Source organism: Alosa pseudoharengus, unplaced genomic scaffold (genome assembly GCF_046254945.1).
Source record: "Alosa pseudoharengus isolate Yale_2024_CS ecotype anadromous, Long Island Sound unplaced genomic scaffold, YU_APseudo_1.1 YU_APseudo_1.1_scf_10, whole genome shotgun sequence".
Lineage (NCBI taxonomy): Eukaryota > Metazoa > Chordata > Actinopteri > Clupeiformes > Clupeidae > Alosa > Alosa pseudoharengus.
This window is the reverse complement of record NW_027468565.1, coordinates 3,494,247-3,512,919: the sequence shown is the minus strand read 5'-3', so window position 1 is coordinate 3,512,919 and position 18,673 is coordinate 3,494,247. Positions and strand designations below refer to the sequence as shown.

At 39.9% G+C, this 18,673-nt stretch overlaps 1 protein-coding gene and 1 long non-coding RNA gene across 7 annotated transcripts in view; one reads left to right on the top strand and one right to left on the bottom strand.

Annotated features, from left to right (window-relative positions):
* The first annotated feature begins 334 nt into the window (after positions 1 to 334).
* cecr2 (CECR2 histone acetyl-lysine reader) overlaps positions 335 to 18,673 on the top strand; it is a 73,950-nt gene continuing 55,611 nt past the window's right edge. For all 6 annotated transcript variants that reach the window (XM_076302960.1, XM_076302970.1, XM_076302937.1 and 3 more), the window contains exons 1-2: positions 335 to 623; positions 14,396 to 14,490. In XM_076302960.1, the coding sequence (XP_076159075.1) occupies positions 504 to 623; positions 14,396 to 14,490 (215 nt within the window). In that variant the 5' untranslated portion in view covers positions 335 to 503. The remainder of the gene's footprint in view (positions 624 to 14,395; positions 14,491 to 18,673) is intronic.
* LOC143139071 (uncharacterized) lies at positions 11,483 to 12,599 on the bottom strand. Its single transcript, XR_012990331.1, has 3 exons — positions 12,533 to 12,599; positions 11,795 to 11,924; positions 11,483 to 11,555 (listed from the first exon to the last, which is right to left on the bottom strand). It is a non-coding gene; the product is annotated as an uncharacterized LOC143139071 (long non-coding RNA).

Sequence of the window (18,673 nt, the reverse complement as noted above, 5' to 3'; positions counted from 1 at the left end):
TAAATATCGTACAGTCCCTAACAAGATCAAGGCATTTGCAGCCTGCACTGAGCCTTGAAATAGGCCTACACTCTGACAAGTCGACATCAATGTCAACAATGGGAAACAGGTTTTTCAGGCAGTAAAAACTAAATTTATACAGTCAGTCTGTAAGACAAAAAATATATAGAATTGATTATCAACACCTTTGATGTGTAAGAGGAATGTTGGATTAATGTTGGTAAAATTACGTTCAGTTATCGTGTTCCCTTTGTAATTGCACACCCCTCCTCTTGGTAGTGGTAGCGCCACCACATCTGTTCTCTTATTGTGAAGGAGCGGAGGGTGAGTGAGACAGATTAGCTAGCTGACCTCCCAGGGTTGCAATGGCAATAGTCCTGCAGCTTCATCTTGTCTTGGTTAAAGTTAAAACGTTATAGCAAAACGAAGAATCTGTAACGTTAGTATGTATGTTTGATGACGCCTTACTAATGTGAGACACTTAAGTTACACCATTTAAAAAAATGTCCCAGGGATGTACAATATCTGTGGAAGAGATCCAGTCCTGGTGGGAAGTCCCCGCCATAGCTCACTTCTGCTCGCTTTTTAGGACAGCATTCAACTTGCCAGACTTTGAAATTGAGGTAACGATAATTGTTGGATGAATATGCCTGTCTATTGCGGGCCTGTATAAAAGGTAACAATTGTGGGAACGTAAATCTTTGTAAGACACAGTTAGATGGTGTGTTAAATCACTTTAATCCTTCACAACTCTGTCAGCATGCTTTCTAATGTTGGCTAACGTTATATTATCGAGCTAACTGTTGGCTAACCAGTCAGCTAGCTAATCAACAACCCAATTAGCAACTATGCTAGCTTGCTAGCAAGTTTTGGTCTGGCTTTGTTGTTAACATTGGTTTGTGATTATATAATTAAAATGAACACAATAACAAACGTTTACGAATGTACTGAAGGGCCATAACTTACTGTGCGATAGATATTGCTTACGTTTTCAAACAAAGTTTCACTGAGTAAGTTAACTTTCATGGCTACCTAAGTTACCAGTTAGGGGAATGGTAACTTTAATTTGTTGAAGCAGTACTCAGATTACCTAACGTTAGCATAGTTAGCTAGCAAAGTATCAACCATGAATAGATTTGAGGCTAACCACTGCTTTTAGTCGCAGCTAGGCCATGTGGCTGGCCCAGTTTGTTTTTGTTTGGACAAAGCGATGCCTCCATCGAACACGTAGCTACATAATTTGCCAAACTCTGATGGCTGCATCATTACTTGTGTTTGGGCTTCTTTTGTTATGTTTGTTCTCTCTGTCTAGTTTGTGAAATTAGATTCAATATAATAAAGATTTAGGTTAAAACATTAGCACCCATTTTTCTTCTATCGAATTATTATTATAATTAGTGTAACATTAAGTGTTAACGGTAAAACAATACCATGTAACATTCCCCGCTGATTACTTAGCTATACCAAGACTTTTTTTTTTTTAATGTAAATTGTGCTCGAATTGAAATGTTTATGCTTCAAGAACGGGACAATCAGGTTAAATATAGATTTGCAGGAACTTCCAAAACATAAATGTGGACAGTCAATTAAGCCAGGTCCAAAATTATTCTGGTTTAGAGAACTTTAAAATCTCTTTTTGCCATTCCATTTAATGGGCAACTTAGTGTGGATGCTTTCTCCACTAGCCAGAGAAATGGGTTGAATGTTATGCAAGCAAATTGGTCCAACATCTAAAAATTGACCAGGGCATGGAAATGGTTTTTCACTTGAGGGTACTCACAATCACAAATGTTTTAAAAGGGTCAAAAATGAAACTATCTAAAAATGTAGTTGTTTGGGTTTTACACATTCATGTCTGTAGAAGTATAAAAAGTTGTTTCAAGGCATCAGCGCATGGATAACTTTCTGGAAAAAAAAAACTCAAGAAGAGATGATCTTGGGGGAAACTTTTGAAAAATCTTTTTTGTCCGTCTACATGAGTATCCCATTTGAAGCGTTTTAAATCCTACTGATGGGTAGTACATTGTCTATACTGCAAGAAATATTAGTGATTTTATGTGTATATGGGATATATGCATAACTAATGGTACACTATACAGGTTTAGGTATTTTTGGCCAGAGCTGTAGAGAGAGAGAGAGAGAGGACAACTAGGGAATCGAATGTTCTGAGCTATCCCGTTAGCGATTCGTTCCGAGGTGGTCACGTGTTTCATGGACACTGTTTCATCCCAACATTCAGCAGATCCCCATTGACATGGTACAGCGAACAGAGAGAAACATATCTAAATTCTTTAAAAAATACAATTATTTATTTGGAAAAAAAATGCAGAACTGTTGCCCATGTGACTGCAGTGCAAGAAAATTATAGTAATACCATCTGTCAAAAAAGTTCTAACACTGCTTTAGAAATGAATGAAATTTGAAGTTAGCCAAGCCTTATCCTAGCGTTTGCTTTTTCGCTCGCATTCTATGTAAACACTACTCCGAGACTGATTAGGCGACGTGGTCACTCACTACAACGGGGATTTTACAGGGCCATTTAAGATATGGAAGGTAAATATACATTGGAATAGCGCCTTTTACATACTAACAATCGTTGATAATATCATTTATAGGCCTGTTAATGGCGAAAATAAGCTATTTACCGTTAAGCGGACATACCGTATTCGCTCCATAGGGTTACACTGTAGAATCATCTGACGTTGGGATGAAACATGGCACCCATGATTTGAGTTGTCCGAAATCTATATACGGCTCTGTTTTTGGCGACTGTAGAGCTCCCTCTAGAGTTGTGATGTATATGTTACTCTGGTATTGTAAATAGCAAACTTCTTGCTACCTCTTTGACAAGGGGATGTTTCACGATTCTCACGAGATGCCTCTTTTGGAAGTTGCATGGCTGGTTTTCTCGGTAGGAACTCGCTACGTCTATGCTGTATAGCTGTGCTAGGTGAACGATTCACATATTACAAGTTCTTTACCATCAAATTGACTTTGTAAAGGTGAAAATCTTGCATTATTAAAATATACTTGTGTAACTTGTTTTGCACTGAATAGCCATGACACATTTAAATGATTGCTTGCTTCCCATTGAACGCTTCTGATGTTGGGCAACTGTAAAACTTTTTTTGGATATATCTTGATTTAGCTGTGTCTGATGGACTGTCAAACATTTAAGTTGGAGTTGACATTTTGGTGTTTCTTTGTCTAGGTGCACGTACGTAATTAATATGATAGTTCTAAAATGGTAAAATGCATAAGCTTACACTGTTTGTCCCAAACACTTTTTGGATAAAGTTAGGGTATTCACTATGCATGTTTTCACGGGTGCATAATTATATAATTATGCTATTGTTTTAATTGCATTTGTAATCACAATTGTAATTTCAAATAGATAATATTTAGATAAATAGATTCCAGTTTCATTAAGTGAGCCTTTACATTGATTAAAAACCTTGAAAGTGTCAGGTTCAACACTTCAAGGTTCAACTCATGGATTAATCAAAACCTAAATCCCCATGGTCAAAGCAAACGGGCAGTGTATGTGCATAATCTAAAGAAGAGAAATCCCTCCAAATATGAACAAATGACGGAAAGGGACCGATAAGGTGGCACCAAAATAAGCGTCTTATGAAATGAAAACATGACTGTTTATTTCATCATTTGAGGGGTATATGGCTTGCCTGGTAAGCGAAGCTCATTCATGAGTGAGTAGTCTGGTCACTCACTCAACAGGGGTTTTCAACCAGTGGTACGCGGCCCTGTGGTCCGTGAGGACTTTGGTAGTGGTCCGTGACCATGGATTCAGTAATATAGTTTCAATGTGGGAATCAGTATTTTTATTCAGTGGAGCTCCTGGGGTTGCGTAATTAGTCAGAATGGTGGTCCCTGGTTCACAATCAGTTGAAAACCCCTGCTTTATGCTGCTGCTGCTAGCATGGTGACAGGTGTAGACATATCATTAACTTTGAAACCATTGGCCAATCAAATTGATCAAAGAGTCGTCTAAACTTTACAAACTATAAACAGAATAGGCAGTGTACGCCTACTTTTGCTATACATGCTTTTGCTAATTTCTGCATTTCTTCAACTACAATTTTTGATGTTTGCAGTCTTGCAGGCATTGCTTCTACTATTTATCACAGTCCATTTCAATGTCGTCTTTCCCTCTCATTGATTGGCCTGGCATTTTTGTTTGTTTGAGGGAAACTAAATTATGGTGTTCCAGACTAGTATCTCCCTGAAAGGAGAAAAGTGGGCATGGCCAGGGTAGTAGAGCACCACCTGGTAAAATATGCTCGTTAACAGCATGATAGCATTGCATAAGATAACTTCATTCTGAAAATGTATTGTTTACCTTAATCCTAAACACTACACTTGAAATGTGTTGGAGTGGACATCAGAAACAAAGGGAATTTTTTGCCCTTAGTATGAGGTTATATATTGGTTAAACTTTGTATGGTTTATTGGTCTTTATGGTATCACCATATATGTAATGTAAGAAAAATAACTTTTGGCAACATGTGAAATTTGTATGGCATATTCTCATGTGCTGGAGTGGACAGCATTTGACTGAAAACTTTGGTTACGTTTAGGACGATTTTCCAGAAGCATGCTTTTAATGTTAAAATTGGTTCAGGGCATGTTGTTGGGAGGTTGTTGCTTGGTATGAAGAATAGTGAAGCTATATTCTCTGCCAAATGAGGTCAGCCAGTTGAGCTCTTTCAAAGGCTGATGTTGAATTTCTGTTGGATGGAATTTTTACCTTTACTTACAACACCCACTATGTCTAGGGCTGTAACGATATGCGATTCGAAACCGAAATCGCAACACTCATATCTACGATACTGTGTCGCGGTGTAAAAAGGCAGATCCGCGACACACCCTTTCTAGTGTTTCACGCAGTGCTTTGCAGCTTATGCTGCCGCATAAGCAACACCCATCTCCCGCTTTACTTAGCCTAGCCTACGTTGTCCAAAAATAAATAAATAATTTCATACCTCTCGTTGCTTTCATTGTAGACTGCACTGTAAAATCCAATAAGTAAACCTTACTTAAAAAAACCATGGAAACCGATTGCCTTGAAAAATCAGACTAAAGTGTACTAGGATTCTAAAACTGAGCTTACAAGCAATTCCTTAGTGTAGTGTATTAACACTACAGCAAATTCCTCTTTAACCTACCTAGGTATTGCAAGTGAAGTGTACTTTAGTTTTCATTCATAAAACTCATGTTCTGAAGTTGAGGTAACTAATCAACCAATTCCTCATCTGGAATATGTAGTAACAGTTACTTGAACAGCAAGTTAATCTTACTTGGTGAAACCATGGAAACCGATTGCCTTCAATTTAGCAAGTAAATATTACTCTTATACACAAGTTTGAATAAAAATAGGCTCTATTCTAAAATAATGACATGCATCAGGTACAAATACAGCTTTGAATTATTTATTATTCTTGTAAAAACAACAAAATTGTGTTCAGTTTTAATAAAAAAACATCTTAAAATGTCTTAAATGGCACAATTTAGCTGTAGCAACAACCTACATCTTCCTTTTTTCTCCTTGAACATTTAAAAAAAATCTTTTTTAAAGGCCTGAAACTAAAATATACACACTTTACCTGTACCAAATAAAAATCAACACAGTAGTCTAACGTAAATTAACACAATAAATGAAAAATACTGTCTTCTTAAAAGGGATATTCCACCATTTGGAGAATTACACTCATTTTCCACCTCTCCTTGAGTTAAACAATTGATTTTTACCTTTCTCCAGTTCATCCAGCCGTTCTCTGAGACTGGCAATACCACTTTTAGCTCCAGCCTAGCATAGATCATTGAATCGAATTAGACCATTAGCATCTCGCCTGATAGCATCAAGTAAGTAAATAAAAGTGACTAAGATTCCCGGTAATTTTCCTATTTAAAACTTGTCTCCTTTCAAGTAAGAAAGTGTAAAAAGACCAATGGAAAATCAAATGTAGAGATTTTCTTGACATGGAACTATACTCTCATTCAGGCATAATAATCCAGTCACTAACCGATTCGTCTGCTGCAGCTCAACTTTGTTGCTGGAAGTTAGCCTACAGGGACTATTTTCAGGTGCTGCATGATATCATTGTGCTGCTGTGCCCATGGTGTTCCTTGATTATTACGCTGGAATGAGAGTATAGTTCCATGTCAAATCAGCCTAGAAAATCGCCACATTTAATTTATCCGTTGGTCTTATTACACTTTCTAACTTGAAAGGAGACAAGTTTTAAATTGGAAAATTCCTGGAAATCTTAGTCACTTTTAAACGTGATAAGCTAATGGTCTAGTCAGATTCAATGATCTATGCTAGGATGGAGCTAAAACTGGTATCGCCAGACTCGGAGAACAATGAGTGTAATTCCTCAAATGGTGGAATATCCCTTTAAACATCTCTTAACTTAATCGGGCCACCAATTTATAGGGCCAAATTCTAAATTACTTACCACCACAGACTTAAAGGGGAATTCCGGTGTGATATTGACCTAAAGTGTGTTGAAACATGATGCAGAATGTGAACGTATGTCTCATAGCTCATCTCAGCTTGTCCCCTGCACTCCGAAATCTGCCACTATATCTCCACACTTCATTGGTAGACTTCCGAGGGCCCTGACATTGACGAGACATTGAGAACTTGGAAAAAGCACTGGTAGTTTATTTACAAGACGATTTATACAGACAGTACCTTAAGGAAGTTTACCGTTCGCAGCCATCTTGAATTTAGTCACGATAAGTCGAGCGACGAGTACGAATGAACAGGTATGATAAGCAGAGATGGGAAGTAACGAAGTACAAATACTTCGTTACTGTACTCAAGTAGATTTTTCAGATATTTTTACTTTACTTTACTATTTATTTTTTAGGCGACTTTTTACTTTTACTCCTTACATTTTAACACGAATATCGGTACTTTCTACTCCCTACATTTTAAAAAACTGGCTCGTTACTTTAGTTTCAAATAATTTCAGTGGAGTTAGCCTACCGTTATTATTTTTCGCGCCATCAATAGCGGATTGCACTTGACGCACCACTACAAGATGACTCGACAGATTTGGGCGGCATTCATTCGCGGCAAATGGGCGGCAAATCATTACAGCTTGATGGCATTAACGTTAACGTTAGCACCAGGGGCGGACTGGCTCCAAAAATCGGCCCTGGCATATTTGGCCCAAGCGGCCCTCAAATCGGTCGGGCACACCTAATTAAATACAAAATCTTTGCATTACCCTTAAATATGCATATCTTTTCAACTGTCATGGAGCACTGAAAGTGATATAGGCCTCATTGGTTATCTCTCTGACTGATCAGAGGCATGGAGCATATCTCCATATTCAAGTAGACTAACAAGCAATTATTAAAGAAGAGTTTCTGATTGAATTCAAAGTATCATTTCAAATTATTCAATGGGCTACAATTGACAGCAGCACCAAACATTACTGAAGCCTATGTGTAAAGAGTTAAATTACCCAGATTGTCTTAGACATTAATGTAATTTATACCAGTTATCACTGTAGGACAACTGAAACAACACAAAATAAACAGGGCTGTTGCTGGAAATATTTTATTCCTGTAGGCTATACTTCCTACCTACATTGCTGGTACATTTTAGAACAGTACAGCTACATGAACTAATTGTCTTTAGTGTCTGACAGTAGCCTAGACCTATAGGTTATATATATACTGTAGCTTAGTTGGCTTGTGCATGACGTGACGTTTTGTAACCTACGTTTCCGTCAGTCTACAGTCTTTTATCCCTTCTTTACCATGATAAACCCTCCCAAGATAGAACCACCACTCATGCCATCGATGTTGAATTTTGGGCGTCTGACGGAAACTGATCAATCTGACCAACAATTAACGTCGATTTGACACTATTTTGCTGTCCGGGTTTGCAAATCATTCAGAAATTTTAGAAAATTTAAGTTGCGCTATTTGTTATCATAATCACAGCACGGCTTTACTATGTTATCATTAGGCAACCATATCATTACATTATCGCAATTAATAAGTCATCATAATCATCATAGTCAGCATGGCATGTCACAGCCTACCTGCTCCACCACTGAGTTCTTATCATGTAGCCTCAACTAGGCTCGCACTCTCCACCACCTGCTCACTGTCCCTTGCTCTGTATATCCTCGTTCAAACTCAACGAAATTCAACATGTTGCTGACATATGCTAGCCTACTTGCTATATTGTATTGAAGCTTCTACATTGGTGTTCATTTTGCACAATTGTCACTACCGGCACCCGCCGCAATTTCGTGTAGGCAACTTCGATTAACTTTTGATGCGCTCACAGAATCCTGGCTCTGAGCCAAAATGGGAGGGGTGGGGCCTGACGTGAGCTGTTATTGGATCAGTCCAGTGTCAATATTGAAATGTAACCAATGGGCCGCTGATTGTCCTTCGTTTGGGCCGATCGTTGGCCAAAATAATTAAATTATATATATAGCCTATTCTATCGGCCCAAAAGGTGCGTCGGCCCACCGGGAAAATGCCCGGTATGCCAGATGGCCAGTCCGCCCATGGTTAGCACGTACAGTAGTAGTAGCCTATGTCTCAATTAAATTTAGTCAAAAATGCCCTCCTCCTCTCCTCGCCTTTGATGCTTCCCTAACTTCTAGCTGCAGTGTAGCCTATATCCTTAGCAATAATTAGATGCAGCATTGGGTCTTGAACAGGGATGTAGTGGAGGCTAAACGCAAGTAAACGCAGTTTCCACCTCTGAAATTTCAGAAATAGTTTATCCATCTCTTATTAGAGTTTATCCACCTCTCAAAAGAGTTTATTCACCAATTACAACTGTTAACATTTAGAAATCACAGAATTTATAGTTTTCCCACCTCTGATTTTAACACTACATTCCTGGTCTTAAAATATTCACAGGAATTAAATATTCATGTTGTTTTATCCTAAATTAGTTGTGCCGATGTAGGCCTATAGTCCATCTTATACACACCCATGAAGCCAACAAAGAAAATGCAAAAATAGAGACTTTAGTGTAATTATTCCATTTTGTGTAGTCATTCTATATCAGAACCTGACATAGGCTACAATCCAAATAGTCTACAAGAAACCTTTTATTATCAGTATGCATTTTGGGTAACCAAAAGTCCTTGGGGAGTTTCCATAGGGCATTACAAAACGCATGAGCATACTTTGGCAAATAGTGATCTAAAGAACTCATTTTTCATTCTACATTTATCTACTTTTGCACACAGCTTCACAAGACCTGGTGCTAGGGCTCAGTTGTGTTTCTACAATCATATCAAGTGACCTAGAGGGTTGATATGTGGTTAATTCAGAGATGCTTGTTATCCGGCAGAAAGAAAAAACAATATTCTAGGCTCTGTAACTCTGTGCCAGTGCTTCCTAAGAAACTACAGAATCTTAGCTTTCTAAAGATGTCCAGCATTTGATGGTAGGCCAAAAGAACACACTGCCCTCTGAAGTAGGCAGTGCAATGTTGGGGGGGGGGGGGGGGGGCAACAGGTTATGGGAAGATTTAAAAAGAGAGACTAGCACTCTGGTAACATTTGTGTGGTCCAGGTAGCGTTGCATAAAAAATGGTTGTCATTCACAAGACTACTTTTACTTTTATACTTTAAGTAAATTTCCAAGCCTGTACTTTGTTACTTTTAGTTGAGTAAATAAGTTAAATCAGTACTTCTACTTTTACCAGAGTATTTTTTAACACAAGTATTTGTACTTCTACTTAAGTACGGGAAGTGAGTACTTTTGCCATCTCTGATGATAAGGGATCAGATTCCAAAAATAATTCCGTGGAAATACATGTATTCCAGTTGCTTCCAGTAGCAGCAACTGGAATCCATGCATTTCCACGGAATTAAGTTTACCAATGAAGTGTGGAGATACTTTGAGCCTCGTAAATGGTGTAAAACAGTGATTTATTTGCATGGCTAGACCGATGCCGAGGCACCCCCATTGAAAAAGCTGTTGGTAGCATCGGCTAGCTAGCGCCAGATTTCGGAGTGCAGGGGACAAGCCGAGATGAGCTATGAGTAGAGTTGGGCACCGAAACACTGTTCTAATATGGCACCGGTGCCGACACAAACGGTAGTAACTGCATCGAATAACAACGTGGATTTCGGTGCCTCATTTCGGTGCTAAAATAGCTTTTTTTTATTTTTATTTATTTTTATACGAGGCATCACTGCATGTCATGCGCCATCTCTAGCGTCTTGCTCTGATAGCACATCCAGATACAGTTAGCTAACATATGATAAACACTGGATGTATAAACCAGAGGGGTGCACCACATAGGCGAGTGGACAGTGTTTGACAGCTTGCGTGAGCCCAAGTAGCTTACTTTAAAGCGATATCGCGAGCTCCTGTCAAAATCTAGCAGTGGGCCTAACTACACACAAGCAAAAGGCTATGAAACATCATCAACAGTAGGCTAGCCTAAACATTACACAATATCCTTGCTAATGCGCTAACTGACATTTATTTGAAATGTTATCAGCAAAGTTGTAAGGTGAAAACTTTATTTCACGGTGTGTTAAACAACATAATGGCATGATAGTAATCTTTCATGTGCATGAGGCCCATATAGCATTACAATGAATATGAAGATCATGTTAAAAGTTAGCTGGCAAAAACATAAATATGTAGGTTACATACCTGATGTCACTGAGCTGTCATAGAGGCTACGAAACCATCTCTGTAGTCTACGTTATTGCTAATTAAACTCAGCTGACTGGTGTTAGCGCATAGCCATAGTTGCTGTTAAAATGCCTGCTAGGCTAGCGCTGGGAATCTAAACACTTCAACACCGACATGTAGCCTAACATGTTCAAAACTACTGCGTGTTATGGGTTAAGACATGAAATTTCTTGAAGCATTTGGGAACACACTGAAGTAACTGGAAAATATAGTCCCTAGATTAGCTTGCTTGCAAATGCCGTTGTCCATGACCTGGCAGTTTTATGGCAAGCGGTTTTAACATACATTATGGCAAACCGCCTACACTGGGTAAACTCGAAAGCAGAGCTCACCATTGTGTGTGCATGCATGGCAAGCTGTTTTAACATTTAAATGTATTATTCGTAGGAGCAATGAGATATTGATAGTAAATTGAATATAATAGTTCAATTTCATGTTCAAATTTGTCTTATCAATAAAAAAAAGCAATTCATGCTTTAGACCATTTTAATTTAAAACATTTTAAAAACAAAGTACCGGTTCAGGCACCGTTTCGGCACCGGCACCGTTTTAAAAATATCGATTTAGCACCGGTATCGGATAACACCCAAACGATACCCAACCCTAGCTATGAGACATACGTTCACACTCGGCATCATGTTTCAACACACTTTAGGTCAATATAAAAAGTGTCTCAGGCAAACTTTTGAGACCATCCATTACCAGCCTCCCTTCAATGATGATGGCTATAGACACTGCTCCAGGTGGATAAGAGTTGGATCAACCGGTGTGTCATCATCAATGACCGTCAGCAGCCCAAAGGAGACTTGTGCCCACACGTCCTCACCATCAGTAACCTGTAAAACAAATTGAAACACAAAGACAACAGATAAATATATGACTGATTAGTTATTAGCGTCCAAACTGTACCTTGCTGAAATATATAAAATAAATTAACGGTAATGCTGCTGCAAGTAATCCAAGCTTTGTGTTGATCTCTTGAGGATGTCATCAGCATGAAATTAATGATACAAAAGATTTAGAAACATACAAGCAATTTTCAGTTGTATTACATCCATGGAAACTTACCACTTACCGTAAATGGTGTAAAACAGTGATTTATTTGCATGGCTAGGCCGATGCCCGAGGCACCCCCATCGGAAACCTGTTGGTAGCATCGGCTAATAGCGCCAGATTTCGGAGTGCAGGGGACAAGCCGAGATGAGCTATGAGACAAAAGTTCAAGGTATCATGTTTCAACACACTTTAGGTCAATATCATACCGAACTTCTCCTTTAAATGTTGAATATACACTAGTATGAAAATCACAGCCTTCATATGGGCATGGAATATTCTGCTTTAATTTCAAATGACTACGCACATGTGTGGAAAAAATCTGCTTCAGTGCAGGGCTCCCCATATGACTGAAAAGTGCATAAACAATCCATATGAAGACAAGGTATTGGTTGTTGCCAAGTAAACCCGCCATGTCTTAGACGATAACTGACCTCTTGTCTGGCGAAAAAATGCAATGCGTACATTTCCACTGCATGCTTACACTACCATCTTCTAAATTCGCAGCTAACCTTAACTTTGATTCTGTATTCACTACCTCCTGCTTTAAAATTCTAAATTAGCTGCCAACTTTGAATTGGACAGTAATTTACAAGTAGTTTAAGTTACACATTAATTTATCCAACTGTTAATGCAAAACATCTGTGGTGTGGTGGGGGGAAGGGGGGCCATCGATCGATCGATCGATCCTTCGAACCAAAAATATGCCTGGGCAAAAAAAAAAAAACAGTTCACCAACATGTATATCCTTACAGCTTACCACAAAGTCTTCCGAAAGGAAAAGGTCTGATGTTTATTTTTTATCTTCTGAATGCTTTCAACAACGATTCTTCGGAAGAGCAAACTGAGAGGGCGAAAATTCAAATCACACCCCTCCAGCACAGTAACGTTAACGTCTTCCTTGCATGCTCCTTCTTCTTCTTCTTCTTCTTCTTCTTCTTCTTTGCAGAAATACGCGAAAGGGCGCCTACTAATGGTAGAAATTTGTCCCTGTTGAGGTTACTTGTCTCAGACAAGTTGACCTCAGTCTTATTATGAAGTAACATTTTTCAACATGAAAGTAACTGTTACTTTACTCAAATCATTAAGATGCACACATTTGCTGCTTAAAGTAAACAAGGTTAATGCAAGTTTACACAAGCGTTAGATTTTACAGTGGTGTGTGTTCAACTTATACTTCAAAGTATAGAAGTAAACCCCCTCTCCTTGCCCCGCTCTCTCTCGCGCTCCCTCCCTCTCACTCTCCCTCCCTCTCCTGGTCAATGAACACACGCAACTCGGCCAACACAATCCAAATAAAACATTCACAATCGTGAAAGCAAGGACACATAGAAGACGACTAGCTAAATTAGCCTACTATTAAATCCGCTTAGCATCATTAGCATGCTGCACATATTTGTTTAAAACTTTTGCATTCAAGTTGACTGAAAAAGGGCCTGTCCCAAGGAGAACAAGTATTACCTTGAAACTTAAACACACATGGGGAAACTGAACAGTCCAATTAGCATCGGCTAACTAGCGCCAGATTTCGGAGTGCAGGGGACAAGCCGAGATGAGCTATGAGACAAAAGTTCATACTCGGTATCATGTTTCAACACACTTTAGGTCAATATCACACCGAACTTCTCCTTTAACTAAGGAAACCATTTAAGGTATTCTGTGCAACACTTAAATAAATCCCTTATCTAAGGAGAAATTGCAGTCGCACCATGCGTGTTTAGAAGTGCTACATTAAAATGGGTCCCGTCTGAAACACTGTCATGCGGCGCAGCGTTACAAACATTGTGTAATCAAATACACCGGTATGACGGTATATTAAAAATTCATATCATAACGAAAATATACACCGGTATTCGGTGTGAACCGGTACACCGCCCACCCAGCACTAATTCAGTGTCATAATAGCAGAGACATTATAATGAGGAGGCCGGCACTCAAAAATCCTCCATAGAAAAAATTCTGACTAAACCTATATGACTGCTACGCTAGTAGTGGTCATAACAATATAACCTAATTGTTATCTATGTGATTTGTTGTTGTGTGTTTTGGAATAAGTAATGATAGTTGTGGTGCGCACACCTGTGCATGTTCTCATCTACTCTTCATACAACATTTTCCAAAGTAAGCACTTACTTTAGAGTTTGTTGTATTTTTCAGCAAGCAATAGCTCCATCCATATTTGGAACTTACTAAAAGGCATTTGTTTGCATGTTAATAGATATACTAACAAAATGGTATATCCTGTATTAGGGGGGGAATTTAGTCTACTAATAAAGCAGGAGCAACAGTGAGCAGGAGCCTACATAATAAGACTGGTCTAGGTTGCGTTCTTTTGAACTTGAACTGTTGTCAGTTTGGTTAGATATTTAATTATCAATCGTCCCACATGTTGAGATTAGAGAAAGCACAGTTTGAATAATGAAGTGAAACCTCTCTGAACTCCAAATATCAATTCAAAACACTCACGCTGTCTGAATTGTTTTTGCAAAATATGACCCTTTGGTTCCAGTTTGAGACCTAGTGTTTGGTCTAATGGCCCCAAGAAACATCAATAAGACACAATTACTTTCCTGTAAATTATTTCTGAGTGACAGAATTAGCCCTTTGTTTTCTTTTCTCCCAGGAGTTGGAGCAGGCAGTGTTGAAGCAGGATGCAGACTTCTTGGCAGATCTTGTTTGTTGTCTTCTACAGGGATGTTACCAACGCACAGACATTACGTAAGTTTACACCAAAGCACCACACAGGCCGTTTTTCGACTGACAAGAGTGCGTTCTTGAACCGATTCAGTTAAACATGTTTTAAACCTTGGTGCTGTCTAGTGAACCAGCCCACATTCCACCAGTTTTGAACAGAACCAAGGATGCCTCATCAACAATTGATGTTGAGGGAAAACTCATGCTTTTAGCCTTCTTCCCTCTGAATGGTAGAATGTCATGCCCACTCTGGTTCGCAAAAAAAAAAAAATGGTTCCAGCTCCAAACCAAAGTGCCACGTTCCGAACTGTTTTTTTGTTTGGTCGAAATGCTCTGAATGGTTCAAATGTTGGTTCGTGAACGGAAACAGAATGGGTTCTCTGTCGTTGGAAAAGGGCTAGGGTAAGCATACCCATTAAGCCCAGGCACCATTAAAGCCCAATTGCAACTTTGAAGTAAAATTTTTAAAGAAGAGGGGGCTGTCTTGTGCTATTCATTATTTTAGCCAATCTGACAATTTCTTAGTTACATGTCAGTTTTTGTTGAACACCAATCACTTTGGTCAATGTTGAGTTAGACCAACCTACATCAGTACAGTCTCAAGGAGGCTCACATAAAGTCACCTCAAAACTTTGCTGTTTTGGGACCCCTCAGAAAGAATCTCTTTTTAACAATTTTCAGCCACTTACTTGAAGTTAGCCTGGACCTTACCGCCTGTGACTACGAATTCTCTTCGTCATACAGTCTGGAACAAAGTAATAAGAATCCGTCTCCGTAATGGGCGGATGCTTATTTCGAGGTTTAAAATCATTGGAGTTCCCTTAACCAATCAGCAACGTTTGGTAATGACGTATGCTGTGCGCCTGAGTTCAGGCTATTACGCTTACCACTTCCGCTTCAGGCTCTTACGCTTCCCACTTCTGCTCTCAGTAGTAAACAGACCGCTGGCTAGTATGTAGGCTACCTGACCGCCAGGGCAGTCTCTTCGTAGTGGATATATCCCTAACTTGTGCCAGCCACAGACCGAGAGTTGTATACCAAAAGCGTCATGTCACCGAGATTATATCAGCTCTTGTCACACGCCAGTTTTCCTCTTATCTCTTCTCGCCGCTTATCAGACGATTGTTGTTCTACGCAGCCCGGTGACTTCGTCGGAGCTACGGAGCTTTTACTTCGTCCTACACGGGCTGTTCAGACTACACTCTTGGATAAGTTGGATTGTACTGATGACCTACGTGTTATTTAACCTGGAGCTTGCTCAGTTAAACTAACAGTTGTTCGGCATAAAAAAACGCAGCCTCACCTTGAGCCATGCTCCGTGACTGGCTAACGTTACTGTCCACAAGCATGGTAGCCTCGCCTGGAGCCCAGCTCAGCCACAGGCCTCTGTCAAACACAAACACGGAGTGGTTTACCTTGAGCCCAGCTCGGTAACCGCTAGTCCCAGTCAAGCACAATCACAGCAGCCTTTCCTTGAGCCCCGCTTGGTAACCGGCTAGCTCAAGTCAAGACACACAGCCTCGCCTTGAGCCCCGCTCGGTAGGCTAGTAGCTAACATTCCATTCCTTAAGTAGGCCGCATTGATTTTGTAAAGGTAATTTGAGAGTAGGGGGGAGAATAACGAGCAGCAAACGTTTATTTGAAAACATGAAAAGTAGTGATGCATGTAGTACACTTGTGTGTTTAGGTTTAGTAATCACCATCTGATAAATCAAACTTTTTTTCCAAAGCCAGTTGGAAGGAGAGTTTTACGACGTCCTTGCCATTTATAAAATTGACAAGACAAGCCTCTTGTTCCTGCTTTAATTGCGTGATGCCCTCGAGAGTTGAGACAACTTCGCGGATAGCTTCTAGCGTCTCTTCCTCCGTCGCCATTGTTGCTATAATGTTGAGCTTCGCTGGACTACAACAAGCAACTCGGCAGGCAAGTTCCGCGTCATCACTCAACTGTTCGCTGATTGGCGCGGTTGTACGCGAACCGCATACTGTCTGTTGGGCCAGACTACGTGCGAGGCTGAAATCAAATTTTGGCCGGAAGTACGTAGGATGGTAACACCAGGCTAACTTGAAGTACACATATTATGTAAATTGAGAGATTAATGGGTTCGATTCCCGCCCCGTGGTCCTTTCTGGATCCCACCCCTGCTCTCTCTCCCATTCACTTCCTGTCACTCTCCACTGTCCTATCATTAACTCATTGAGTGCCAAAAACGTAATACTACGTATTGTAGTAATTTTTTTAAATTGCGAAACTAGACACTCTTAACACACCTTATATGTGATTTTGGGAACTCTGTGATGAATGGAAATGAAATATATGACGATCAAAAACTCATGAAAACGCACAATCTGGACATTTTATCATAACTCTGTTGCCGCTTTGGGTCGAATCAGTGACGCATGCACGTCAGGTCAAAACCAGGCCATTTTCGTGGGTCTATCACTAGGTGGCAGTCTCGCCAGGTCTCGCTGATCACTTCCCGGAAAGTTTACACAAGTAAGTAACAGGCAACACTTCATATTTCATGAAAGATGTTCTATCTCCATTTCTAGAAAAAAACTGCGATTTTGATGAAAACTAGCCACTGTTTAGCTTGGGATTTCTCAGGAACAGAGGCGTGTAGAAATACACGGTTTGCACCCACCGAGAGCTTAAAGTCTCACCTTTTAATCGAGCCATTGTATGTGTTCATAGCTATAACACAGAATATGCTGTGGCTGTACAAATATCATCAACAATGGTCTAGATGGAAACAGCTTGGCATTCAATGAGTTAAGATGCATTATTGTTGACGAAAAAAGACGAGACTAAAATGTTTTGCATGAAATAAAAACTAAGAAAAATTTCTCTTCATTTTTGTTTACAAAATGAGAAGACAGAATATCTAGCTGTTACGTTTTCAAAATATTCCGAATGAGTTCATACGCAACAGCTTTCCTGTAGGCTAGTCTACGTGCTGTTGCTGCAACCCTGTGGCTGCAACACGAAACCAAAGATTGTTAAGGCGGAGCAAGATACTTCGTCGTAGTTCATGTCTATGGGAGCGAAATGGGGATCGAATCCTGTCTGCATAAAGAGTCGTGTTGATGACGTATTGATGAGCGTACGTTGCAACCGGCCAACAGCAGCGCCATAAATACTCTGCGCACACCTGATATAAGGTCGATTTTCTCCAGACTGGAATGTTCAAAAATGCTAAAAATGTACCTGAAATGTTCAGAAGAGTTTGAGGATCATGAAAACGTGCACAAAATTCACATTCCTAACTCTATAGAACCAAGACCTTAGCATATGTGGTGAAATTCTGAGCTATGCCCATAGACTTCAATGGAACAGTCGCTGCCTCTGCTCTGCATAAAGGGGGATTTTGACCCCCCCTCGTGCGATCCAGGTTCCCGCAAGTGGCTCCTGATGAAATATCTTGCTCCGCCTTAACAATCTTTGACGAAACTACATGGAATAAGAACACTGGAGATTTCTGCCAGAGTTAGCAAGCTAACTACCTAAGCTTTATGCCACAATGCTACATACCCAGAAGTTGAAGCTTCTCTCATACAAATTAACATCCCCCTAGCCTGGGTGTTCCCATGCTGCCTTGCGCGCGATTTGATTCACGCTGCTAAGGCAGCCTGGAAACTACCTCCCTAATTTTTGCCTCAGATAGGGAACCAATCACAGAACAGGGGGGAAAGCAAGACGATGATGAGCTATGCACAGACGCATTTGATAGACATCCGTGGCACCCAATAAACGGATCTTGGCATTTTTTTTCAAATATGAGAAAATGAACGTTTGGTTCCCAGACCACGTCTCACTGAGAAGTGGTGGTGCTAGCCAGGCTAACATCCCCCAGAATGTCCACCATGTACTGTAATGTTTACTATTTAACTAGTTAGACTGATGATGCAAGTAAGCTAATATGGAAAGTTCGCTAGCAAGTTAGCTATGGCTAAGATGGAGAGTCTGTTTGGGGAATGTGTTGTGTTTGGGTGCATATCGCCATCTAGCGAGGCGGAGTAAAACATTAATACTTTGGCCTACGACAGTGTTTCTCAAACTTTTTCAGTTTCAGGACAACTTAACTAACCCTAGCTACAAAAAAAAAAAGATTAGACCTACTTCAACAGTAGCCTATAATTAGTCTACACAATAGGCCTACTCACTGAACCACCTTGCTTATTTTCTTTGCACTTTGCTTATTGTGTG